Source organism: Sinocyclocheilus anshuiensis, unplaced genomic scaffold (assembly GCF_001515605.1).
Source record: "Sinocyclocheilus anshuiensis isolate Anshui unplaced genomic scaffold, SAMN03320099.WGS_v1.1 scaffold690, whole genome shotgun sequence".
Lineage (NCBI taxonomy): Eukaryota > Metazoa > Chordata > Actinopteri > Cypriniformes > Cyprinidae > Sinocyclocheilus > Sinocyclocheilus anshuiensis.
The window spans coordinates 471,103-498,659 of record NW_015547715.1 but is presented as its reverse complement, the minus strand read 5'-3'; the positions used below and the strand labels follow the sequence as shown (position 1 = coordinate 498,659).

The window sequence follows — 27,557 nt, the reverse complement described above, 5'->3', positions numbered from 1 at the left end:
GAAGCGCAGATCAGTGAGGGATGATCCTCACAGAAACTGTGGGGGTGGTGTCTTGTACTTGGTGAGGTTCTTCAGACCAGTCCATACTGACGCCGGGTCATTGGCTGAAAACTGTTTTTTCAGCTTTTCAGAGTAGTTTTTTTTAGCCAATCTGATCTCCTGATCAAGTTTTATCCCCACTTCTGTAAGCATCCTCCTTGGCATGACGAAGCTGTTTGAGTTTCCCAGTAAACCACGGTTTATCATTATTAAATGATAAGAATGTCCTGGTAGAGATGCACATATCCTCACAGAAACTGATATATGAAGTTACAGTCTCTGTGAGCTCGTCCAGATCGGTGGCTGCAGCTTCAAAAACACTCCAATCAGTGCAGTCGAAGCAGGCTTATAAATCCCGCTCTGCTTCATTTGTCCATCTTTTAACAGTCCTTAAAACAGATTTAGCTGATCTCAGCTTCTGCCTGTAGGTCAGTATAAGATGAACCAGGCAGTGATCAGAGAGTCCTAAAGCTGCTCTTGGGACAGAGTGATATGCATTCTTTATTGTGGTGAAACAGTGATCCAATATATTACTGTCTCTGGTGGGACATGTAACGTGCTGTCTGTATTTTGGCAGTTCACGGGAATGATTTGCATTGTTAAAATCTCCAAGAATGATTAAAAGAGAGTCCGGGTACCTTTGCTTCATTTCAGTTATTCGTTCAGCCAGCTGTTGCAGCGCTGTGCTCACACACGCGTCCGGAGGAATGCATGAAGTGCAGATGAAGTGCGTTTTTCGGAATGGCTTCACTCAGCCAGGTTTCAGTGAAGCACAGTGCAGCAGAGTTTAAAAAGTCCTTGTTGATGCGGGTGAAGAGAAAGAAAAATATTCCCTGCGATGTGTTGCTTAATGCTAAGGAGTTTGTCTCTGGTAAAACCTATAGAAGAAGAATGACTAAACACAGAACTAACAAACAAAAACAGCAGAAGAATTGTGGAGCTCAGCGCCATGGCTGCCATTTGTGTCGCCCGTCTTGATTGAAAAAAATGTTGCATTCTCTATTTTTCTTTATTTTTTTATGTATTTGAGTTTAAGGTGGTAAAATGGTGTTTGTGCTTGTTTTCCTCACAGTGTCCTCTTCAGCCATATCCACCAGTGAAAGATGTGGTTGATGTTCTGCCTAAACTGAAGGCGATGGCTTTAGGTGACAGAGCGATGTTTGAGAAGGGCATGAAAGCCTTTGTGTCGTGTGTGCAGGCGTACGCCAAACACGAGTGTAGTCTGATATTTCGCATTAAAGGTGAGCGACTTCACTTTAAACCTTTCGTAAGATGCATAAAGATAATTCACCAGATTAAAATTATTCATACCTTGTACAGACCTGGATTTTGCTGCTCTGGCCCGTGGCTTTGGTCTCCTCCGTTTGCCCAAAATGCCTGAACTGAGAGGAAAGACATTCCCGGACTTCAAAGAGGAGGCCATCGACACTGACTCCATCCGGTTTAAACATAAAAACAGGGAAAAACAGAGACAAAAATGGCTGGCGGAGCAGAAAGAAAAAGAGACGCCATTGAAGAAGAACTTCATTAAGAACAAAGCCTGGTCCAAGCAGAAGATCAAGAAGGATAAAAAGAAAAAGAAAGCTGCCAAAAGAAAACTGGATGAGGTATGTTAGTCTTTTTTTGTGTTAAAGAAATAGTTCACCCAAAAATTTAAATATACTTAAAATGTACTCACCGTCAAACCATCCAAGATTAGGATGAGTTTGTTTCTTCATCAGATTTGGAGAGTTTAGCTCCAACCCTAATTAAACACACCTGAACCAGCTAATTAAGCTCTTACTAGGCATAGAAACTTCCATTCAGGTGTGTTGAGGCAAGTTGGAGCTAAACTCTGCAGGACACCGGGCCTCCAGGACCGAGTTTGGACAGCCCTGCTTTAAACCATTATTTCCGGCCAAAATATGAGTCCATAATCCACAATAAACGTTTCCTCCAGTGAAAATGAAAAAGTCCATCCCCTGTTGTCCTCTCGCATCAAAATCCACGGACATATTTGTTTTGGACTGTTTTTACTCGTTAACGATGCTTGATCTGTGCATATTTCTCTCCTGATTCAGACAAGATTACTTTTATTTTTTTTACTGTTAAAAGCAATATTATGGATTATGGACCAGAAGCAATGGTCTGAAGTTAAAAAAAGCCTCGATGGATTTGTTTCTTACAAACACGCCTCTTTTGGCTTCTCCAGATGTTAACTGATAGACTGGAGTGGTGTGGATTACTTGTGGATTATTGTGATGTTTTTATCAGCTGTTTGGACTCTCACTCTGACGGCACCCATTCACTACAGAGGATCCACTGGTGAGCAAGTGATGCAATGCTACATTTCTCCAAATCTGATGAAGAAACAAATTAATCTACATCTTGGATGGCCTGAGGGTGTGTACATTTTCAGAATTTTTTTAGGTGAACTATTCCTTTAAAATCCAAAAAATCCCAGTTTGCATATTTTTACTAAATATAAAAAGTACACGTATAACCATAGAAAACCCTATAAACAGCCCTAAATGAAGTGAATAGGCTTCTCTATGAAGTCTCAATGCTATATTTGTGTGGTTACAGGAATCAGATGTTGATGACGAAGACTTAAACGAGCTTTTAAATGACACGCGTCTGCTGAAGAAATTCAAGAAAGGAAAGATCAGTGAAGAGGACTTTGACAAGCACTTGAGTTCAGCGGGCAGCTCATGTCCCAAACTAGCAGAAGTGGACAGTTCTGATGGAGACGGAGAATGAGCTGTCATTTCTGAGACTGTATGCACCTAAATTGACTGTCATTTGACTTAAATATGCAATTATGCTGTATCAGCAGTGTCATTTTCATTCTGTTTGTCTGTGTACTGTACAAGGAGGATGCATTCATCACAAATGTGCTTTTGTATTAACTATCAACCAAATACATCAGTCCAAATATAATAAAATAAAGATTTCCATGGGAAATGTAAGTGTTTTTAAGGTTTCTCTTTGAAATATATGATCTATATCTATAAATACATGGAAAAGATAATGTTTGGCAACCACCAAAAAAAAATTCTTAATGCGTGTTATTTCATTTGGCCCACATGCAAAAAGAAAAAAATGTTTATTGCATAAAGACCCAATTTTACTGTGAAAAAATATTATAAATCTGTCTAAATATTATTTGGAAATGTAATACATAATTTACTTATTACATATTTATTACATAGTATACATGTTCTACTAATAGCACTGTACTGGCAGATCCTTGATTTAGTTATTTATTTTCTTATTTTACTTTATTTAATCTAATTTTATTTTTATTATTTTACTCAATTTTTATTTATTTTATTGTAACCTAATTATATATTTAAAATAAAATGATTTTAATTTTAAACAGAATTTTATTTTTTAATCAATTTATATTTTTTATTCTATTTTAATCTAATTGCTTTTATTTGTAAATAAAATATTTGTTTATTTTATTTTAATTAATATATTTATTTTACATTTTTTACACTGTTTTTCAATAAACATTTCCACAGACCCCCTAGCACTCCCTTTCGGCCCCAGTTTGCATACCCCTGATTAAACAATACCATAGTTGTTTTTTGTTTTTTAACAAAATCATGATCGTACCACTGCACTTCTTTTGTGTATGCAAGAAAAAGCAGGGATGTGTCTTCTTTTACAGTGACACTGAATGACACACATGACTCCAGGCTCCTGTTTAAAGTCTTTCCGGTGTGCTCGCTCTGCGCATGCGCACTAATTAATCCTGCTCAGCTCTATCATGGCGGCGAGGGGCCATGTGCAAGACCCAAACGACAGAAGACTGCGACCCATTTACGGTAAGATTCACATCGCAGTCCTGAGCTTACACCGACTTATCGGGTCTGACTAGTGCTGTACGACCGGCCTGTGCGTTATTTAGTTTATTAAAGGGCTGCAGGAGCTGTGGAGAGCCGGTGAGGCCTGTGGAGCTGAAGCCGCGGTGTCGGTTCGGCTGCGGCGCCTGATGACAGTGCGTCCTTACGCGGTCACACTCTGACGTTTCAATCGGTAGAGTAAAGCCTGTTTATAGCCCATCTAAACACTGAAATACTGTTTAAATATCCAGAGATCAGTGTCAATGTCATTTGATCAACCGGTTCATTACATGTGTGAGATGTCAAAGAGATTAACAGACTCTGTATGAGCCATTTGTGCTTTAATTTTTCGTATTTTCTATGGGTCGTTATGTGTATAGAGTCTCAGACAGATGCTTTACATGCTTAATGATTTATTAATGCTGTAATAGCATGAGTAGTTACATTATAGATGCATAAAGCTGAGCTTTGTGGCTAAATGTTCTGAAGGTAGACCTGCTTTTTTGTCTTCCAGAGATTATTTGTAAGCCTCTTTGTTTATATCATGAACTATTGCGTTTTAATTTGGGAAATTTTCTCCAAAGCTGTGCAGAAATGCCCTATAAGTGGCTTTAAATGCTTGAACTCTTAAACTTAATTGGTCTTAATGCATAGCCTTGTGGATAGCATAGCTTTGATTTAAGTTTATTTAATATTGTATTTTTTTTGTTTCATTTGTTTCTTTTTTCATTTTGTTCCTTGCTGTTTTGTGAAAGACACCACTGTTGAACTTGGTCAAGACTAAACAAGTCTGTCTAACATTCACTTGCACTGGTTAGATAAATCAAAGGTAGATAAGAATAAATATAGATTAATTAATTAATATTTGAATCTATATTTGTTTATATATATATATGAATACAAAGAGTAGTATCTCCATGCATCTTTCTAATTAAAGATACATCGTTTTATTGCATGATCTGCCTTATTGACTGTATAAAACGGTTAATTTACTGCAGAAATATTTAATAAAATTTATTTTGATACATTTTTATGCTATTCTGTTCAATTTAATTATTCAATAAATTGTATAATATTTTAATCACATATAGAGTGCTGTTTTTACTAATCAGCAACCAGGACCAGAATTTATAATTGCAATTTTATAAATTGATTTTTAAATATAATTGCAGGTTCTTGAGTTCAGACTGTACAGATTTGTGCACGAAATTGCGTTGATTCAAACAGCATATTTTATAATATTATGTTTTTCATTCAATCAATGACTCGCTATTGTTCTACTACACTTGAGATGCTGCTCTGTGCACGTGAGGTTTATAATGATTAATAGATCAAATATGACCTTTATTCTAGTGCTTTGTGCAGTCTTGCCATTCTGTTGTGTGAAATTGATCTGTATTTGTGTGGGTGATTGATTAGAAATGTAACAGTTATAAGGAAGGATGCATTAATGTACAGAAACATGGAAGTGTTCTCATGTAGAAAGCCCAAATCTACAATCTGACCTGGTTAATTTTGGCATCCAGCTGTCGTCAGATATGGTCCTGTGTTCTTTTAGCAGAGACTCATGGGAGGGGAGGGGGTGGGGGGGTTCTTGCACTCCGAATCACATCGAGCAGCCGGTGAGAGAACGTTCTCACAGTCAGGGGTCTGTGTGAGTGATGCAGTGTAGTCCTCACTTGTGGCTTAGCATGACTGGATGTACAAGTTACTCATAATTAGTGGTCGACCGATATTGTTTTTTTGACTGCCGATATCTTGGAAAGCAGGGGGGCCGATATAATTATTATTTTTTTATTATTCATATTTAAGAAATTTGAAATAATTTGACAATGGATTAAAAAATAAATGTGTAAAATAAACATACTTATACTTCAGATGACAAAGTATTTTTCACAAATAAATAAATATTTAATAAAAATATAATTAAAAAGGAAGTAAACACTGTAACCAACAGGGCACTCAGTATTCTGGGAAGTTTGTGTGCATTGGGAATCATATTTTTCAAATAAAGCAAGGGTGTAACACTCATTTTACATACAGCACACAGAGAAAATGACATGAATATGACAGTGAGCAAATGCATAAAGCGCAGCATAAATTGAGATCACGAGTTTAATGTTTAAAGCATTCAATTCACACGGACCGACCGTCACACAGAGAACACGCGATCGTGCTGGATAAAAATGCACACTTCACAAGATCTCACAGCTGGATTCGACTAAGTTTGCAAGGTTTGAGAAATTAAATGTTCATTAGTCATTCAAAGATTTGTTTAAATGATATAAATGCGTATTTGCTTAATGCTGACGGCAAACGAGAAAGTATTACAATGTTTGCCTTTCTATTACTAATAATATAAAAGCAATCGTTATAATACTTTCTGTATACATTAATTCCTTTGTTTAACCATTCTATCGGATTATTAGACCGACTTCTATCCGTATTAGACAGAACTGTTAAAAACGACAGTAAACAAGAGGGAGAATGTGAGGCGCTGCCGCTCTCAGCGCAGTCAAAATAAAAGTTCCACCTCGAACACATCGGCAGAACAGAAACAGAAAAACTTATCGGCCGATGCTGATATCGGCCTTGGCGATATATCGGTCGACCACTACTCATAATACCTCATTTGAAGGGGTCATATTTCTCATTTTTGTAGCATTTTCTCCACTTATAATGTAACTTTAGGTTTCTTGTGTGCCATTAAATTTCTCATGACCATCTCTGAGGTAAAGAAGCTGATTAAAGGCGTAGTTTAGTTAGTTTCTGTCATCATTTACATCACCTTCATGAACTCAAAAAAGATTCCAAAATGTGAATTCAAAAAAAGGTTTGTAACTGCATGCATACTTTAAATTATAATTAGCAGGTATTGGTCTAGTGAAGTTTGACTTGCTGATTAGTGGCAGTGACTAGTTTATCAGTCTTAATTCACACTTTAATGATGGAAACACATGGTTGTTCTCTTTGGTAATCGTCAAAAATGTTATTAACTTCCACATCAGTGCTGTTTTGTTGTATTGAACATGTTTTTCTCCTCTAGATTACCTGGACAATGGCAATAACAAGATGGCAATCCAGCAGGCTGACAAACTGCTGAAGAAGCACAAAGATCTTCACTGCGCAAAGGTGGTTGTTTATATATGTATATGTATATATATATATGTATATGTATATGTATATGTATATATATGTATATATATATAATTTTTTATTTTTTTTCCAGAACCCCATGACCAGCTGGTCATATTAATAGCAAACACTAGGGCTGAACTTTGGGGGGAAATGTAATTTGGATTTTTTTTTTTCTAAAAAATATTTATTTAATTTAATTTTATTTCATTCTTTTATTTTATCCAGGTTTGCTGTTCTTCTTTGTAGATCTGCAGAGTTTGCCCACAGTGTTTTTATATCAATAATATCATTTTAATGTTTATATATCAGTATGACTACAAAATAGTAAAATATTATAGCAATATTATTGCTATTATTAATCTCAAATTTATTAGAAAAATAAAAAAAATATTTAATTGTTTAATTAAATCATTTAAACAAATCAAGTATTTATATTAATATTAAAAAATGAAGTAAAATATAGAAAATATAAATGTCACTGAAATAAAAAATCAAGTATTTAAGAAAAAAAATATTGTAATAATAGTAATTTTACAGTACATCTGTAAAATTACAATACTTATGGCTGTCTTCATTTCTTTATTTTCAAAAACGAGGTGATACTAAATGTGTATGTTGAAAAAACGAAAGCATTTTTTGACCTTGTATGCATGTAAACCTATTGTAGGAGACTCCCAAAACAATATTAGGAACCTTAAAAATGGCATAATAGGGGCACTTTAAGAAAGAAAAAAACATCATGAATTTGACCTGCTAGATTGGTAAATTAGCTCCAGACACATTTATCGTATGCTCTGCTCTTGTTTGGCAGGTCTTGAAGGCGATCGGTCTGCAGCGCACAGCAAAACAGGATGAAGCCTTCACACTGGCGCAGGAAGTGGCCGTTCTCGAACCCACAGACGACAACTCCCTGCAGGCACTGACCATCCTCTACAGAGAAATGCACCGGCGTGAGTGTTAAAACAACAGATGCAGAACCTCCTCCTAACAAACTATGAATGTCATTTTTCTGTCCTCAGAACAATCAGAGCATGTTTGGTTTTAATATACAAAGCTAATTGACATGGACCACAAACTCAGAAACTCAAATTTTGTGCATTTTGCTCTTTCTTCCTACAGCCGAGTTAGTGACCAAGCTTTATGAAGCTGCAGTCCGGAAAGTCCCAACGAGCGAGGAGTACCACTCTCACCTCTTCATGGCCTACGCCCGTGTCGGAGAGTACAAGAAAATGCAACAGGTTTTGTTTGTATCCGCTCTTATTTCATCAGTTATAACATCCTGTTTGAAAAATGAATTAGGGCTGAATGATATGGGGAAAAATCGAATTGAGATTTTTCTGATAAAAATTGTGATTTGAAATGCAGTTAAAAATCGAATTGAGATTTTTCTGATAAAAACTGTGATTTGAAATGCAGTTAAAAAAAATCTCCGGGTTTGCTGTGGGTATTTGTAGGACTGCAAAATTCAGCAAAAATTGACATTATATATCAATATCACTGTGATAATAATAATATAATCCTTATTATTATTATTATTCATAATATATATATAATTTTTTAATCAACAAAATAAGAATATAATCAGAAATATTACTATTTATTATTCACATTAAAATAAAGAAATCTAGAATTTAAAAAGTGGTATATTATAACAACAACAGTAATAATGATAAGAATAATTTTATTTTCCAGTACTAATATTTATAGCTGTCTTAATTTATTGTGTTTTCAAACATTAAACCATTGAGTCTTATTTTGGCAGAAAACCACAGGGAGCCATTATTATTTATTTATTTTTTTTATTTTTTTATTGCAGAAATATAAAAAAAATAGTAATAGTAATGTAGAAATAGTACGATTTATTATTCACTGCATTATAAAAAGTCTAGTATTTAAAATAATGTTATGTAATATTTATTTTATTTCCCAGTACTTATTTTTATGGCTTTCTTAATTGATAGATTTTCAAACAGTATTATTACAAAAATATTAAACAAAATAAATATTAAATCCACTGTAAAGTATAATTATATCTAGTATTTATGAAAAAAAATTATGTAATTATTTTATTTTTAAGTGCTAATATTTTTTGCTTTCATCATTTCTGCATTTGCAAACGTGAAACCATCAAGCTTTTATTTTGCCGATAAGCCACAGGCCCTTAAAGCTTCTCTTTTGTTGACAACAGCCACTTTATAAGCACATTTCAATTTTAGGAAGTTGGTTGTTCCCAAATGCACACCATAAACGACCTAAACTCCCAGCAGATGCAGAGATGAGCAGCATGTACTGTGAACCGAGCTGCTCTGAGACACTGAAAAAACATGCAGCATGCAGCGCATATATTTATTCAGTTAAATCCCAACCTTTGTGATTTGATAATTGCACTATGCCAGTGTTTCTCAACTGGTGGGTCGCAAGACCGTTCTGAGTGGGTCGCGGAGTGTACAGTCAAAGAAACATCAACAACAAAAAAAGTAATTCTAAATGTTTTTCTGATGCGAGACTTTTATTTTGAAAGATGTGCGTGAAAGCTGTTGACACTTTTTTTTGCAGTTTAAGTATAGACTGCCTGAGAAAAACGTGCTGACCCGATTCATGTGCGGTCAGATGAGATGTTGTCAGGCTTAATGTCAGTCTCATTATTCTGTCGTTATTTTTGTAACTTGTTATGAAATAAAAAGTCTCTCACCTCAGAAAAATTAGCTATCCTGTCCTGCCAGACGTTATACTGTGCTCGTAGCACGCACTCTTCAATTGCACGCGCAAATGCGGCAGCTGTATATCATTTCACTAAAGCGCAAAAGAAACTACGAGCATGCAACGTGTGAAATAAAAGTAAAGTACCAATAAATCACATAACTGGTATGATATTCATTCTATTCAGGAGCAGTTTTCATGTTTCATTAACAGTTCATGTTCATATTGTGTATTCACCATGGTAACTGTTGTTTCCATAACCCAAATTGTGAAAGAAATTTGCTTTTTTTTTTTTTCTTCAAACAAGTGTCCCATGGCCAAACCAATTGAGAATCACTGCACTATGCCATATCAAGTTTTTAGATTTAAAAGGGCTGTGTGATTAATCATGAACCTCCAAAGCAAATATGTTTGTGTTGAAAGACTGACTTTTGTCTTTCCACACTTCTGGCAGGCTGGAATGGCACTGTATAAAATTGTCCCCAAAAACCCATATTACTTTTGGTCGGTTATGAGCTTGGTGATGCAGGTACGGTGATGTTTTCTCGCTTACATAAACAATACATTTCAGAGATGAACCCATGCAGAACAAAATAAATCAAAATCAGCAATGCAATATGTGTTTCAGGCCATCTCAGCACAAGACGAGAAGCTCTCTCAGACCATGTTCCTGCCGCTGGCTGAGCGTATGGTGGAAAAAATGGTAAAGGAGGAGAAAATAGAGGCAGAAGCTGAGGTAGGACGGTAGTATCGATAATCTGCTTCTGATTTCAGCCATATGAAGTTTATGATGCATTTTCCATCGGCCGTTCCAGGTCCAGCTGTACTTCATGATCTTGGAGCGTTTGGGGAAATATGTGGAGGCGCTGGAGGTGGTTCAGGGGCCACTTGGAGGTGTGGAGAAAACACTGTTCTTCAAAGGAATATTCTGGGTTATTTCCAGTTGAATGTCTTTGTGTTGCATGCGTGACATGCTGTTAGTTACCAGAGTTGAGAAGCATTTAAAAATGAACAACAGTTACCAATGCATGGGGATTTTTCTCCATATAAACAGCATGTTATTATGAAAGCTTGTGTCCAGTACAGGATAAACAAAAAAAGGTATATAATAGTATATTATACTATTATACCCCATAATAGTTGACTAACCTTTAGTCGACGAGAAGAGGCTCGGTCGACCAAAATTTTATTAGTCGCTTAGTCGCAGAAAAAAAAAATCCACAGGAAATGGTGAGGTCACGCAGTCCTTGATGGACAGATCGTTAACGGCTGGATTTTGTGGTAATACAGTAACATTACATCCAAACACTCGCCTATCATTCATTGACCTCAACTATGGCTTATCATCTGAAATATGTAAGTAGTAGCAACTTTACATGGCCGCTCAATCTAATGTTAACCTAGAAAAATGTGCGCTATTCAAGTGTCTGTGCAGAGTGTGAAAGCTGAACAGTAGCGCGCTCACAGCATAACAGATGGAGGCACTGGTGCAGTCACTTGCACTTAAAATACTCCGTCATTTTGGTCATAGAGATAAGAGTAATACATCTTTCGAATCTGTAAAGCCTCTACGTTTATTTGTGTGCACTCACTATAACAACAAAACATTGCGCTTCTGTAAAATAATGAAAGCAAACAGGATGCACTTTCTGCCGTCTCGGCCTCTGTGAATTTGAGCACGAAACTCTGTGTATACTTGCCTTACAGACATGAAAAATATATCTTTAGAGCGTGAAATGTCTAATTTCAAATAGAAACAATTCAAATCTGAAAAAAACGAATATTCTCAGATGTAATCCGTATGAAACTTGCATGAAGGCGCATCCACTGTGGAGATGACAAGTCAGTGTAGCCGAATTCATCTCTTAAGCCGAAAACGCTAGTTCAGGGGTGGCGACGCAGTTCGAACACTAGTTTATCAATAGATTATTAAAATGTTAATGCCGTTTAATCTTACTGTTTTTCCCTGACACATTCATCATCATTACTTCTGCCTATGTGCTGTGACAAGCTTTATGCATGCGCTAGAGCGCTTATTCGGCTATGTAGGCAATTAAAGGCTCATTAGCATGATTTAAATGGTTTATTAATAAACGTGCGATTAGTCGACTAATTCTTAAAATGAACGACTACTAGTCGACCAGAAAAATCTTTAGTCGAGGGCAGCCCTACTGAATATACATTACTGTTCAAAATAGGGGTTGCACAGACTAGTTGCACGACTTTAATGCTCTGCCATGACGCTTTAAGCTTGATGTCGACTAGTCACTGGTCCTATAGAGGGCGCAACAGGACGAGAAATCTTTGAAGTCCACATTTACGCTCTGTTTACAAACAGTTCAAATGACAAATAAATGCATTCTCCGAAAGTGCTCCACAAGACTTGTGTCATTATACCATCAGGATGCTCGAAATTTCAACAAATTTCGATCTAAAGTATCCCGATAGAAATTTGTTGCCCATTCTCAGTGGGAAAGTGCTCAAGCAACATCGCTCGACAACATTGCTCAAAAAGTTGCCCCGTGTATCATCACCTTCAAGGTTCAGATATATTTGTTCATTCATGATGTCATCAGGGACTAGTTGATGTCCACTCGACTTTAATCGCATAAATGTTGACTTTTTTAAAAATCTTAAGTCGTTCAATCCCTAGTTCAAAAGTTTGTGGTTAATACATTTTTTTTTTTTGTAAGACATTGTTTTATTCAGCAAGGACACATTAAATTGATCAAAGGTGACATTAATAATGTTACAAAATATTTATTTCAAATAAATGCTGTTCTTTTTGAAGACTAGAGTAATGATGCTGAAAATTCAGCTTTGATCACAGAAATAAATTACATTTTAAAATGTATTTAAATACAAACAATTTATTTTAAATTGTAAAAATATTTAATTATTTTTACTGTATTTCTAATCAAATTAATGCAGCTTTGATGAGCATAAGACTTCTTTCCAAAACATTATACATTCTATGTGCTTCTACCATTGACATTGTTTTTAATGTTTGTATCACAAAGAATGCGCAAACAGTTGATTTTATCTACACATTTAATGTCTCTTAGTCATTTTGCCTTGTCTCCCTCAGAGAAGCTGACCAGTGAACTGCAGAGCCGTGAGAACAAATGCATGATGTTGTACCGCCGTCTGGAGCGCTGGGCTGAGTGCAACGCGCTGTCCTGCAAGCTGCTCCTGAAAAAGTGAGTGCACTACTTTTCTTGAACGGATTTAACATAAATATCCACTTCTGAGTGAAATTGATCCGTTTTATCAGTTCATTTGTACTGTGTAAGATGTTAATCGTTTTATGTCTTTCTCTGCAGCCCTGATGACTGGCAGTTCTACTTATTGTACTTTGACTCGTTGTTCCACCTCATTGATCAGAGCTGGACGCCTCCACAGGAAGGAACTCAGTAAGTAGAAAATTCACAGTAATTATATATCTGGGAAATAATTTGTTGCACTTGAAATGGAAAGTCAAGTATACTGCGTTGTATACTGGCTGTGGGTGATTGGATATTCCATGCATATTGAGCACAGTTTGCATACTAGAAAGTAGTTGCTATTCTGTACACATCCTGTCTCGGTCTCATGCATGTTGTGGTGTGTTCCTCTCAACGCTGCAGTTCTGCAGAAGGGGAGGTGCACGCCTCCATATCCCAGGCCCTCAGCTTCATGGAGGACCGAATAGCCACAGAAGAAGCAAAGGAGTCCAAGCATCTGAGAGGGCCATACCTGGCCCGTCTGGAGCTCATCAGACGGCTCCGGGAGCGCAGCTGTCCTGAAGCACAGCAGCTAGGTACAGGATGGGTCGGGCCGCTTTGCACGCAACGTAGTCTGCATGTATGCTGTATATTTCTGATGTGTTTTCCCACCATGATGCAGGTGAACCTCTTGAACTCATGTTCCAGTTCTTTGTGAAGTTTGGAGACAAGCCATGTTGCATCACCGACCTGAAGATCTTTCTGGATCTTCTCACACCTGACCAACATGTGCAGGTGATCACGATGAGAAGCAAGATCATTGCATCACAGTAGATCCCCTCACACCGAATAAGAAAATGCATTTTTATACATGTGTGTATGTGTTTTTGCTTACCCCCAAAAGAATATTTAAAGTCATTACTATGTTTAATGAGAAAAGCATCAAATAGACATTACAAAAAGTAGCTTTAGAAATAAATATTTTATTTGATTCAACATAGAATTTATTACACAGAAACTTTAAGGCTACAATCGCCATGTTTTTTCTTTTCAGAAGCTGCATTTGAATTGGTATTTTGGTATATTTACAGACTGTTTATTGCAGTATAGAGATGGCATGAATGCATTTACACTGCAATTACAATTGCATAAATAATGCCATGAGATTAATGGGTGAATTTTTGGGGGGTTTAATTTTTGAGTGAACTATCCCTTAAATGTTTTGTTTTGTGTTGTTTTTATTAATATTGGAAATATAAAATGATAGGCTATAAGAAACTAAAACTGCCAGTAGGTGGCTGATTCATTCAGGAATTAAACAAATGGCTCTCTTTATGAATGGGCCATTGAGTCATTGACTCACTTGATTCATTCAAAAAGCAGAATTATTCAAAAACAAATCACCGCTGTTATCCTCGGAGACGCACATCAGTTCTTCTGTGGCTTTATAGATAATAATTTTTTTTAGCAAAACTGAGCAAAAACAGACCATATTTTTTCTAAAATATAACACTATTAACTTCTTATTTGCTTAACTGTTGGATAAAATAAATGACATTTGCACTTGTGCTCTTTGGGTCAAAAACAGCACTCATGTGATAATGCTCTCGCTGCTTGTGTGATATTGTTTAACTTTATCATATTTAATTCAAGTTTTCAATTCAAGTTTATTTGTATAGCGCTTTTTACGATACAAATCGTTGCAAAGCAACTTTACAGAAAATTACGTTTCTACAATATTTAGTAGTAGCTTATCAGTGGTGACTGTCAGTTAATGTACATATGGCAGAAATGTACGGAAAAATCAATTAAAGACGTAATCAAACAGTCGATGAACACTATTAACAGCAATTATTATATGATGCAATCAAACTTATAGCAAAATTTGGTAGTTCTGTATGTTGTTTCAGGGTTGGCATCATCTGAGGTCCTCTGAGGGGGTTGCATCATCTCTTCTCAGGTGTTCTGGATCCAGACTGAAGCTTGTGTAAATCCTAGTTACATCCCGTGGCAAAAACAGGGAAACAAATAGAGACGTAATTAGCGTAGCTGCTGTTTCAACCAAGTAAAAATTAATTTGTTTAACCCAAGCTAAAGAATAATAATGGGCATTTGATCAGATATAACAGCAGTCCAAGATTATGAGATGCATTAATTGAATGCCTGGCCAAAGAGATGAGTCTTTAATCTAGATTTAAACAGATTTTAACACACTCTGTTAGCTTAGATAATTTAGAAGTTTCATCTGGTCTCGTTGAGATATATAGTTGAGTATCATCAGCATAACAGTGGAAACTAATCCCGTATTTTCTAATAATATTACCAAGGGGCAGCATGTATATTGAAAATAGCAGAGGACCTAGGACAGATTCTTGTGGTACTCCATATTTTACTGGTGATAACTGAGATGATTAAACATCAAATTTTCATTTTTGGGTGAACTATCCCTTTAATCCTCAAACATCATCAATACATTGGATTGGTTTCTTCTTTAAAAAAAGTAAAAATATGCATGGTTTTATAATGTTATACTAAAACTAAAATTAAAACAATGGAAAAACACTTAAGAGAACCTGTAGAAAGAAAAAAACGCATCTTAAGCACTCACAATAACATAAGTGGACTTTGAATGATTAAATGCCGCTTTGAACGATTACGTAATTGTGGCATCCGTAATTGTAATCGATTAGAAATGCGGTTAATTGTGCAGCCCTAGGTTCGTATGCAGGACAGAAGCAGTACAGATTCATTGTGCTTTCACACAGGACACACCACTGATCCGCGGCTGTATACCACAAACATGACCTTTATCCATTATTTTAATTTCAAATCCAAACGTCGTTACTGAAAATGCTTTTTCAGCATTGTTATTCTGTTTTTACACAGTACAGTACAATCTTTCATAGACATATTCACGTTTAAACGCAATAAATGTAAGCAACATATTCAATGCATTTTACTTCTAGATTTATACGTTATATCAAGTTGCTCAAACAAGTGGCAAAACATTTTAAACACAGCCCATAGTCTACTTTTCTCCTGTTATAAGGTTAGTAGGCTATCACAAGCATTTTAAATTAAAACTTAAGAAACAGTCGACTCTCGTGCCTTTTCATTTGCATTTAAAGGGGTCATATGATGCTGCTAAAAAGAACAGTATTTGGTGTAATGAAATGTTTATGCGGTTTAAGGTTCAAAAAACATTATTTTCCACATACTGTACATTATTGTTTCTCCTCTATGCCCTGCCTTCTGAAACGCATCGATTTTTACAAAGCTCATCGGTCTGAAAAAGCGAGGTGTGCTGTGATTGGCCAGCTATCCAGTGCGTTGTGATTGGCCGAATACCTCAAGCGTGAGACGGAAATGTTACGCCCCTCACCATACTGTGATGCCCTGTCCGGCCGGAGCGATGAGACAAAAACATGAAAACCCATTATAAACGAGGCATTCGTTGCATCCAGTGGGGACATAATTATGGATTATAATGACTTATACTGTCTTTTTACGCGTTGCGTTGCATCGCGCCGTGTAAACATAAAACGATGTCTGCATTTGTGATCGGAGAAATGACAAACAACAAGCCCTACTCTACACTACACAGTGTCTTTACGACATTGCAGCGGAAACAACAAAACTACAGCGAGAATAACAGTTAAGCCTTCTTTCTTTGCGTGAACATTTGGGCGGCGTTATGCAAATCTTCCCACACTGTGACGTAGACATGTGGGGGTGTGTTAGAACGAGCCGTTTTAGGTAGGTGTGGTTGACTCTTAACTTTTATAAAGAATATCTCTTTGGATTTGAGACTTTAGTCTTTGCAACTTTACAGATCTTCTTTATGCACCAAGAGCTTGGAACAGTCCAAAGAGAAAGGAAAAATTGAAAACGCATCATATGACCCCTTTAAATCTTTATTACATTATTGCAGTTCATAAAGAACTTTGTTTTTCTACCTCCACGAGTGCCATCTATGTTGCCTTGTTCATCTAGAACTGTACTTTTCGTTGCTTTACCGCCTTCACAGACGTGTGTTGAATGTGAAACACAGTAGACCTTAATTATATGCATTTATTTGGTTTTCATGTCAATCCATGACATTTTCATGTCAATCCATGTTCATTTTTACCGCAAACAATGTGCTGTCACTTTAATTGAGCGCATGCAGCACAGCAAAAATAGACTCGTCGATCGCCGCACAGCTGTGCATTGCACTGCAGTGTGAATGCTCCAACTTGTTAGCCGGGGCACCGAAAAAATATGCACCGCATATTATGCACTGCAAACGGAGTATGTGTGAAACGGGCGTAAGGTGACCTATGTAAATTTTTTTCATAACTAATTCAATTAAATATATATGAACTTTCTTGCGAATGTCTCAGTTCATCAACAGGCTAATGGAGGCCGTGCCGCTGGGCGCTCCAGGAGAGGATGGTGTTGCTTTTCCAGGAGACACGCGGGCTCTGCAGAGACATCTGTGTGTGACCCAGCTGAGCCGCAGTCTGGGTCAACAGCACGCGCTCAACACCCAGGGCAAACTGGGCCTCATCAAGGAACTGAAGGCACATTACCGGCATGGCTTACAGTTTGGTAAGCAGATGACTAGGCAGGTTGAACTATTATGATTTCTTTCTTTTCAATTGATATAATCCATGATAATGCCAGTGTCTAATATTTATTTCGCTTCCTATATTTATTTCTATTTAATCTATATTTTATTTGACCTGTAATGTTACAATTTCCTGTTTTCTTTCTGTTCTAGGGAAGTCCTGTTTAAAAACAGAGCTACAGTTCTCAGATATGTACTGTCTCATGGCGGCTCATGTCTATATAGACCTGTGGCTGGAGACAAGTGAGTTGGCTCCTCATTTACAGTCAGCTTGATTGAAAGCGTTCATGTTTTCATGTTATTGAGGAGCGAGTGATGTGTCTGTGCTGTAGGCGATCAGAACATGTTGTGGCAGAGTCTGGGGCTGTTAGAGGAAGGTCTCTCCCACAGTTCCTCCAACGCTCAGTTCAAACTGCTGCTTTTGCTTCTGTACTGCCGTCTGGGGGCTTTTGAGCCGGTGGTAGATCTTTACTCCAGCCTGGATGCCAAACACGTCCAGCACGACACCATAGGGTAAGAACGTGTCTTTTATTAATATGTAAAGGCTATATTAAATTATTTTGTTATTATTATGTTCCTGGTCTTATTGTGCACAGTTGATCAGTGCACCTTATTCTAAATTTTAAAGAGCAATTCTTTTATGATTGTTAGAGATGCAAGATTTATAACTGCATATTAATTGCATACATGAAATATTGTACTTTATATTGGAAAACCAATTATACCATTGAAAATATACACATTACCATACACATTAAAAACTAAGTAAACCATGTAATAATAAATAACCAATAACATCACCTGGTTTCTGTTGTAACCAAGATGTGTTATTTTAGTATTATTTATATACTGTTATAGTACTTGTTGATATTTTGTATTGCCTTTTATTTTTATATATATTTTTTAGATTTATATATATTTTAGTTTAAGTTTTGTGATGTGCTTTTTTACATTTTTTGTAATATTTCATCTTCTATTTAGCTTTAATTTATTTTTATTTCAGTTTTAGTCATTTTAGTGCTTAAACCTATTTTATTTCAGTTAGTTGCCAAGGCAACATTTCAAATTTTCATTTAAGTTTAAGGGTTTTTTTAATCAAATTTTTATGTTTGCTGTATTTCAATTAACAAAAACTATTTTTAATGGACCCTTTTCACAGACTGTAATGATGTTTCCACAGTTATTAAAATCGTAAATCTAGCGATGTTTTTTATATTTTCTTTTTTTAATGTGCATTATAAATGTGTGTATATATTTTTTTATAATATTTAGATTTTATTGTATTTCATATCGTCAGTTTTGAATTAACAGAAGCCATTTTAATAGTTTTATTTAACAATAACACTGGTGAAGAAAAATAATAAATATTTTGTTTTATTTGTGTTTTTTTAACGAACCAACAAAATAAATTAAATTGGATTGCCTTGTGTACCAATTCAAAGTAAAACAAATAATAATAAAAATAAAAATACACTTCAACATATTTTGAAAAGTGAAATTTCTTCTAATACAAGGAAAAAAACAAGAAATTCACAGATATTAAGCCAATAATATCATAGTATGCTTTTCATGATCAAATCTATAAAAAATAAAAAAGATAAAGTCTTGGAATCACATTAATGCATCACAGTATGTCATATTAGGTGAAATGTACTGAGCAAGCAGTTGTTTAAATATGAATCATACTGACAGTGTGCTTTTTGGTTTTGTCTTTGTCCAGGTATTTATTGACCCGCTATGCAGAGTCTTTGGGCCAGTTTGCTGCTGCTTCCCAATCTTGTAACTTCTCCCTCAGGTTTTTTCACTCGAACCAGAAAGATGTACGTTATCATTGTTTAACAGCACTTTATGTACAGAATCTTCCAAAAATGACAATTCTGTCATAATTTACTCACACTCATGTTGCTTGATCCTGCAGACCTCAGAATACGTTATTCAAGCATATAAGTACGGTGCTTTTGAGAAAATCCCGGAGTTCATCGCCTTCAGGAACCGACTCGATCACTCGCTGCACTTTGCCCAGGTGCGCACAGAGAGGATGCTGCTGGACCTCTTCCTGGAAGCCGACATGTTAGTTGCTTTATCTTTACCTGTCGTATTTTCTGCCTTTTAGAAGCCGCAAAGTGATATTTTGACAGGTTTCTGATTGTTGCCTTTTCATTGCACAGATCGTCTCCTTTAGAGGAGAGTGTAAAATCGATGTCTCTATGTCCGGAAGAGGACGACATCCTGTGGGACAGCTTAAGGGACAACCGCGACCTGACTGTCCTCGTCAGCTGGAACCCTAAGGACCGGTACGACGAGTCCATCCTCCTGAACTATCACACGTTTTAAGCATTGGTTTGTTTTAATGATGATCACACACTGCAGGCAGCTGAATGCGGAGCACAAGCAGCGCTCTCTAGAGGATGACACCCTGTGGCTGAGGTTGCGGTCGCTTACGCTGCGTCTGATTGGCTGCGTCTCTGCGCTCACTCACCCGCCGGCATCACGCAACTCTGAGAAGAGGACTGAAAACGGAGTGGCAGCCAAACCGTCTTCTCTACGGTCGCTGCTCTCACAGCTAGAAAGCACACTAAACCAGGCCACGCAGTTCACGGAAAAACAGCTGCAGGTCAGAACCGTTACAGACCGTTTAGCAAATGCAGGTTTTTTTTGTTTGTTTTTTTATTGGTCCAAAATCCTGCTCCACATAACTATATGCATCATGCAAGTTTTATGACATTATATTAATTGAATACATGCAATATTGTGCTTTTAATAATTAATTTAAACATTTTAAATGAAAATATACAGTTTCCCATACACGTTATTTTAGTATTATTTATAGTATTTATTCATTTATATTTTTCAGTCTTCATTTTAGTTTACGTTTTAGTAATTTTGTGATGTGCTTTTACATTTTTCCTTTTTTTTTATTTGTTTTCATATTTTATTTACCTTTTTTTTTTCCATTTTAGTACTTATTTTATTTCGGTTAACATTTCTCATCTACGTTTTTCTATCTAATGTTAAGATTTTATTTTATATCAATGAACAAAAGTTATTTTAATAGTTTTATTAGAGTAAAACCATGTATTGTATCAACTATCCAATAACTTTGACTCTAAAACTAGTCTGTTTCTGATGTAACCCAAATGTGGGTGAAGAACAGTGTTATTTTACTATTATTTCTATACTATTTCAGTATTAATATTTTTAATTATTTTATATTTTGAGTTTTCATTTTAGTTTTCGTAATTCTGTAATGAGATTTTGTCATTTTTATTAGTTTATTTTAATTTAGCTTTATTCTATTTAATTTTAGTTTTAGTAATTTTAGTACTTAAGCTTGTTTTCAGTTGCCAAGACAACGTTTCTAATTTTCATTTAGTTAGATTTTATTTTATTTCAATTAACAAAAGTGATTTTTAATAGTTTTAGTTACAGTAATAACACTGGTGAAGAAAAATAACATTGTTTTATTTTATGATTTTTCTAATTTTTGCTAACAATATTAAACGCTAACAAAATAAATACATTAACATAAAATTTTTTAAAAATGACTACCTTGTGTTTTCTAAAAATGTAATGAATACACAATTTTCAGAACATATGAAGAGTTCATTTGCAAAAACTGATAACTCCATTCTGCAGTAAACCGTGAACTCGCGATGCCTTGAAAGTGGACAAAACCGGCTTTTTTGACAAAACGTGTTTAGGGTTCAGATCGTGCTATATGTGAATAATAATTTTTTTTTTAAGTGGCGTTTATCGGTTTTTGCAAATGAACTCTGCATATATTGGATAGGAAAGGAAGTTAAGTCCATTGATTGTGTGTGTATGTTGTGGTTCACAGCATCAGTACCCGTTTGTGGGTCCCGTGCCGTCTCGTCTGGCTCAGGCTCTGTCCAGTGGTTGCTGTCAGTGTCAGCTCTCCTCTCTACAGCTCCCTCTGCACCTCCAGGAGCTCGAGGCCGCTGGACTGGGTTCGTTACTGCACACCTCGTTATGTACAGCGTCCGTCTGCTTAGCCAATCCTGTTTGATTTCATGGCAAATAATAGCATATTTATTCTGTAACAATCAGTTTTAAATGTGTGATTTTTCTGGCCTGAAAAAGATTGAAACAAATAAGATTTTACTAAAAAAATATATTATATTATATTATATATTGTTTTATTTTTTATTATATATTTATTAATTTATACTATTTATTATATATTACATTATGAATTTTTTTATTATATTTTTAATCCTTCAATTTAATTTGACTTATGATTGTATTACAGTAATAATTTTGTCTCTTGTATTTTTAGATGAATCAACAGAGCTTCAGACACAAATTTCTAATCTTTTCAAGTCTTTAGCAGTACAACTTCAAGGTATGTTTAAAATTACTTCAATATTTTTGAACATATTCATGTTTAATTTTTCACATTTTATCAAAAGTTTAATCAATATTGGTATCCATATGAACCGATATTGGTTATTTTCTTTCACTAAAAGAAAACAAAAATCAGAAACACAATGATTTCCTTTTTTTCTGATGAAACCAATTCCATGTGGCCAACATAATAATAATAATAATAATAATAATTCAGCCCACTTTCACTATCCAATCAAATCCTGATGAAAATAATTCACCCTAAATTAAATTTCAGATACTGTCTGTTTCTAAAATTATTTATTTTCTGTTGATGTAACCAAGTCCATGTGAGCAGGGAAAATAATAATAATTATTATTATTGTTATTATTATTATTCAGCCCACTTTCACTATCCAGTCAAATCCTGAAGAAGAAAAAAGCACATTGCAAAAGTTAAATGTGTTGCAAATTATTTCATGTCGACTTTTTCCTACATGCTTTTCCAGATATTTTGGAAAAATGTAAAGGTGACCCATTAGAAGTTAAAGACAGTCAAAGCACGACGCAACACTTTTTATTGGAGAATCTAGTCTACTTTGTTGAAGTGAGTCTCTCTCCATCACTGAATTTAAGAGAATACAGGACTCTCTTGAGAAAATAAAAATAATTAATTCTTAACTGTTGGTTCCAGACCGTTTGTATCGTCCTATGGGTGTCTAATTACTGTGTAAGCGTCCTCCGACCCTTGAAATCCAGTTTACAGAAGAAGAAGAAAAAGAAAAAAGAAGCCAGCACTGTAACGGTAGTAACAGCTCTGATCTCTCCCGATTCAAGATTTATGCAGTGTAGTTGGAGGGAATGTGGATCAGTCTTTGTTTATGTTCTGATTTGTCTCTCCCACACAGCCACCAGTGCTCTCAGCCTATCAGGAGTTCAACAGCAGCTTGCAGAGTCTCCTCAATCAGGCGCTGGAGCACATCAAGAGCCAGGAGATCAGCCTGACGGCGCTGAAGCTGGGAGCCCTCAGTCTGGAGGGACAAACCCAGTCTGAGGTGCGTCTCTAAAAGACAGACTTTTGATTATCAGCGTCATGTCTGGATACTATTACAGGGCTCCAGACTGCGACCATTTTTTCTGCCGGTGCGACTAATTTTTGTGAGTGGTCGCACTGGCGCGACCACCGCGTTGTCCAACTCATAAGCGCTGCCATTTCTGTTGCATTTGAGAAACAGCAAACGAAAGCGAAACTAAACCATGCTACGTTTCAGCTGCGCAGCGCGGACCATTTATCAGCTCGGACTGCGACGCAAACAAACTCGTCCGAGCTCAGAACTGCTTTACTCGGGAGCCAAAGTTGAAAGCGAAACTAAACTGCGCTACGTTTCAGCTGTGTAGCACGGACCGATTATCAGCTCGGACCGCGACGCAAACAAACTTGTCCGAGCTCAGAAGAGCTTTACTCTGGAGCCAAAGTTGATTTCGCGACACTGTTACTGCACAGATGCAACAGTGCTGCGAGATCCAGTGAGAAGCGTTTGAATTCGCCGCACAATGATAAGGTTGCTGCGAGATCTAGTGAGAATCATTCAAATGCTGCACAGAATTCTCTGTTATAAACAGCGCTGAGACACGTCAGGAAACCAGAAGCGGTGACGCTAACTGTAACCATGGTGTTGTGGTAGAAATAGTCGAATGCATTACATCATTCATTTCAGGGTTTGTACAACCTTTTGAGAGAGAAATTCAAGCACTTTTCAATGGCTTTCAAGCATTTCACACAGCTATTTCCAGCACTTTAAAGCTCTAAAATTATCCAGTTTGAAGGTTATTTTTAATGGGATGACCAAAATATACTTTGTGGTAAACAAACACTTTTGTAAAATTTAAAAAATACATCAAATCACAATTATAACCAGTAGACAGCAGCAGAGGAGCACTTATTGGCTTATTAGTCATTCATTTCTACTTTTTCCTCTATATTTTGAAATTATAAAATCACTCTTATAAAATATCAAATGATCAAGAAATCAGATTTTGTCATAATTTTACACTTAAGAAAAGTCACCAAAAGTGCCTTGAAAAGCAAACTTTTCTTCAACTTGCTACTAAATCACACATAATCACTGAAGTTGGTCAGTTCCATATACTAGAAGAATAATGGTACATTTAATAAGAGTGGAATATATACATTTTCTATATAAAAATTTGATTTTGCACCTGTTACTGTTGATGATAAAAGTAAATTTTGTATGCATCTTAACTCAAGCTTAGTGCTTTACTCTCAAATCTGTATAAACAATAAACAAAAGAAAAACAAGAAATGAACATGAACTATTAGTAACTGCACTTGCAAAACAATAGTAATTTTGTGATTAAATGATCTATATTTTAATACTCCCACACACCACCCCCAGTGCTACCAAATCTGCTCCTGGCGCCACCATCTGTAGAACTTAGTGGCGCTGGTGCCACTGCCCTCAAATGTTAGTCTGGAGCCCTGTATTATATTATTTATTTATACTTTAAATTAGCTTTTATTTTTAGATTTTCATTTTTCTTTTTCTTTTTTTTTTATATTTCTATTTAGCTTTAATTGTTTTTATTTCAGTTAGTTTTCGATATTCCAACATTTATCATTTTAAAATAGTTAAGGAAAAAGTTAAGGATTTTTAAATAAGAACAGTTAAGAATATTCCCAAAAATGCTTCTTAATGGTATAGCAGTCTTATGAAGAATTCAAATTCTTGAAAAGAATCTTAAAAATAATCCATTTAATGAATTTATTGGGTTGTTTCAAGTTAATTGTTGTAAATATAATATAATTTATAATGTATAATTTTTAAATTTGAATTGTTGAATTTTAATAAAAAAATATTTTGTTTAATTATTTTATTTACGGAAAAAAGTTAAGAATGTTTTGTATTCCCAAAAACACTTCTTGACTATTATACCAAAACTTAAGAAGAATTCGGAGTCGTCTTAAATTAATTTTATTTAAAAAATAATTATTTAATGAATTTGTTGGGTTATTTCAAATTAATTGTTGCAATTCTAATATAATTTAATTAATTTATAAAAAAATATATAATAAGTTTTTTTAACTTAATTTTTTATCGTTTTTTTAATGATTTAATCAAGTTTAATTATAGAAAAATTTAGTTTTGATTTTTAAACATTTAATTCAGTTTTTTTTTTTTATTGTTTAATTATAGTTTAAGGAAGAAGGTTAAGAATATTTTGTATTCCCAAAAATACTTCTTAATTATAACAAAGCTTAAGAATTCAAATTCTTGAGAAGAATCATCTTAAATTGTCCCTTGTCATCATTTAATTAATTTATTGGGTTGTTTCAAATTAATTGTTTTAAATATTGTTCTTAAGAAAATATTTGAAAACTACTTGGGACTTTTCTTCATTTTTGTGAATCTGGCCCATGGTCCCATAAATAGTGTAAAGCTAGTGAAATGCATCAGTGTGTATGCAATCTGAGGTTAAACTAGGTCATGATGCTTCAAAGAAAGCGTTTCTTGGTTTTTGACCGCTGTTTTCTCGCTTCATTCAGGCGGAAGGGACCTTCACGAAGATGGCCATGGATAAGGTACAGAGCAGCTACCTGCGCTCGCTGCAGGAGATCGGGGAACTGTTGAAGAAGAGAGCGGACACGTTAAAATCCCTCAAAATCTGAGCGCTCCATCGATCCGGTCCCCGACCCGCACGGCGTCCTCGGCCCCTAACGCAATCCTCCCGTCTCAGTCTGTGAACTCAGCTGGTCTCGTCTCCTCTTCCTATTTAACCGTCTCATTACTCACGTACAGACACAGGCACAACAACGGCTTCAGCACAAACATCTATGGTGCTCTGCACAGCACTTTTAAGTGGAAACGAAAACTTCATGTCCCTAGCAAAACTACATAGGCAAATGAAAATAAGCAATTTTAGAAGTACTTCTATAAATTATTGTACATAGTGTGAAGATAAAGAATATCAATGAGAACTCCTTGGCGAATTAAAGTGAACTACTTTTTCCTTTTGTCGATGTCTTGCGTTATTGTCTCTCTCTTTTCCCAGCCGTAAACCTTGCGATTGACTGTTCGTTTTCAGACGACACTCCAAAGCAAAACGGGCCCTAACGTTGCCGCTCCGTATCGCAAGTAGCCAGCTTCCAGACTGACACTCTCTGACGCGTTTGCGTAGCCGTTCGCGATTCACAACCAGCCAAGAGCTACGCTTCATCCCCAGGAGATTTTGCGCAAACTTTCGGCGGGGTGGCGCGAGTATCCAGATGCTTCTATTGCGATATTTGTTTGTATATTACAAATGACTTTACTTGAGCCACAAGCGTACGAAATGTAGCTTTCCCGACTGTTTGATTGGAATCGCCACCATGTGAAAACAAATAGCATCGAGTTCTGCTTGAGGTTTGGGAAAGTTTGTGTATGTTTGTTAACGTGATGGTCAAAGACGTTTATTCAATCATGTTTAGAATTAATTTTATGCTTAAATGAATCGATTGGTTGGGGCGTGTTGTTTACTTTGAAAAATTGTGATTGCACTGATGATGATGAGGTTTTATAATCGTTGCATACCAAAAATGTCTAAATTAGCCTTCCGTTAAAGGGATAGTTCACCCCAAAATGAAAAATCTGTCATTTACTCGCTCGTGCCGTTCCAAACCCATAAGAAATGCGCTCATCTTCAGAACACAAATAATGATATTAATCGATTCTGAGATATTTCTGTCCCTTCGTTGAAAGTATTTTCACCCAAAACACAAACGCTTTAAAACATTCGTTAAAAAGATTTTTTAAAAATTAATGTGAATCAAGCGGTTTAATTCAAGTCTTCTGAATAGACCGGATCGTTTTATATGATGAACAGATTTAATTTATGCTTTTATTCACATACAAACATTGAAGGTGAACATAAACAGAAGCTCAACCGTACTTGCTTGACGCGCGAGAACGAATCTCATTGGTAAACATTGTTTGGCAATGAATGTTTTTGTGAATAAAAGCCTAAAATAAATCCTTTAACCTTCAGAAGACTTGGAATGAACTCACTCGACTCGTATGGATTTATTTTTACGAACGTTTTGAAGTGTCTTGAGTTTTTGGTGAACAGGCTTTCAATGAAGGGACAGTAAGATCTCAGATTTGATTAAAAATATCAAAATTTGTGTTCCAAAGATTTTGGGTAAATTGAGCGAATTTTCATTTTGGGGTCAAATAACTTCAATGTCGCAGTAGAGTTGAAGATAGGGTTTTATACGACTGATTTGTTGATGTCTACCGGGAAGTGCAACTTGTTTACAATGTTTCCGAGCACCATTATGAATCATGTTTCTAGCGTGTATTATACGGTGTGCTGCAATCTACAAGCTTTCATTGCTTTAGACCTGCTTGGGGAGGGTGGAAAGACGCTTTTCTCTTCTTTATTGTTATTTTGATCCAACACGACGGGATACGGCTCTACTTGCGTGGCTCGGGGACTGAAGGGCTCATTGCGCGCGTCTTCACCGTCACAAAGCACGAGGACGACGGGCGCGTCTGGACTGAGGAGGTCGTTTGGAGATGGTCAAGACGTGTTGGGAGGCTGTCGGCGGATTAATTCTTTTATTAGGGAAATTGAGAAAATACAAACAAAAACACTGGAATGTGAAAAGGAGTTTTTTTAAATAAAAAGTAAATGTTC

At 35.8% G+C, this 27,557-nt stretch overlaps 2 protein-coding genes across 3 annotated transcripts in view; both read left to right on the top strand.

The window, feature by feature from the left end:
• Positions 1 to 2,973, top strand: part of LOC107704124 (ATP-dependent RNA helicase DDX55) — an 8,731-nt gene extending 5,758 nt beyond the window's left edge. The window contains exons 12-14 of the mRNA XM_016506980.1: positions 1,112 to 1,280; positions 1,360 to 1,646; positions 2,605 to 2,973. Coding sequence (XP_016362466.1) covers positions 1,112 to 1,280; positions 1,360 to 1,646; positions 2,605 to 2,778 — 630 coding nt within the window. The 3' untranslated portion in view covers positions 2,779 to 2,973. The remainder of the gene's footprint in view (positions 1 to 1,111; positions 1,281 to 1,359; positions 1,647 to 2,604) is intronic.
• A 683-nt stretch (positions 2,974 to 3,656) lies between these two features.
• Positions 3,657 to 27,557, top strand: LOC107704155 (N-alpha-acetyltransferase 25, NatB auxiliary subunit-like). 2 transcript variants are annotated; one of them, XM_016507019.1, is made up of 25 exons: positions 3,657 to 3,851; positions 3,935 to 4,062; positions 6,916 to 7,001; positions 7,819 to 7,957; positions 8,127 to 8,245; positions 10,162 to 10,236; positions 10,336 to 10,443; positions 10,523 to 10,601; positions 12,796 to 12,907; positions 13,031 to 13,120; positions 13,334 to 13,506; positions 13,593 to 13,705; positions 17,293 to 17,500; positions 17,673 to 17,762; positions 17,852 to 18,032; positions 19,240 to 19,339; positions 19,438 to 19,589; positions 19,688 to 19,813; positions 19,890 to 20,133; positions 21,358 to 21,487; positions 21,817 to 21,882; positions 22,373 to 22,470; positions 22,558 to 22,668; positions 22,772 to 22,918; positions 25,429 to 27,557. In XM_016507019.1, exons 3-25 carry the CDS (start codon positions 6,942 to 6,944, stop codon positions 25,549 to 25,551), a joined length of 2,844 nt encoding a protein of 947 aa, XP_016362505.1. In that variant the 5' UTR covers positions 3,657 to 3,851; positions 3,935 to 4,062; positions 6,916 to 6,941; the 3' UTR covers positions 25,552 to 27,557. The 2 variants fall into 2 exon arrangements, with proteins under 2 accessions (XP_016362505.1, XP_016362504.1); XM_016507018.1 differs by lacking the exon at positions 3,935 to 4,062.

Bases quoted from the DNA above. Each gene is read 5' to 3' on its own strand.
- LOC107704155 (XM_016507018.1), top strand. From the start codon at position 3,794: ATGGCGGCGAGGGGCCATGTGCAAGACCCAAACGACAGAAGACTGCGA. The intron at 3,852-6,915 runs GTAAGATTCACA...TTTCTCCTCTAG, and splicing joins AAGACTGCGACCCATTTACG to ATTACCTGGACAATGGCAAT. The intron at 22,471-22,557 runs GTGAGTCTCTCT...TGTTGGTTCCAG, and splicing joins ATCTAGTCTACTTTGTTGAA to ACCGTTTGTATCGTCCTATG.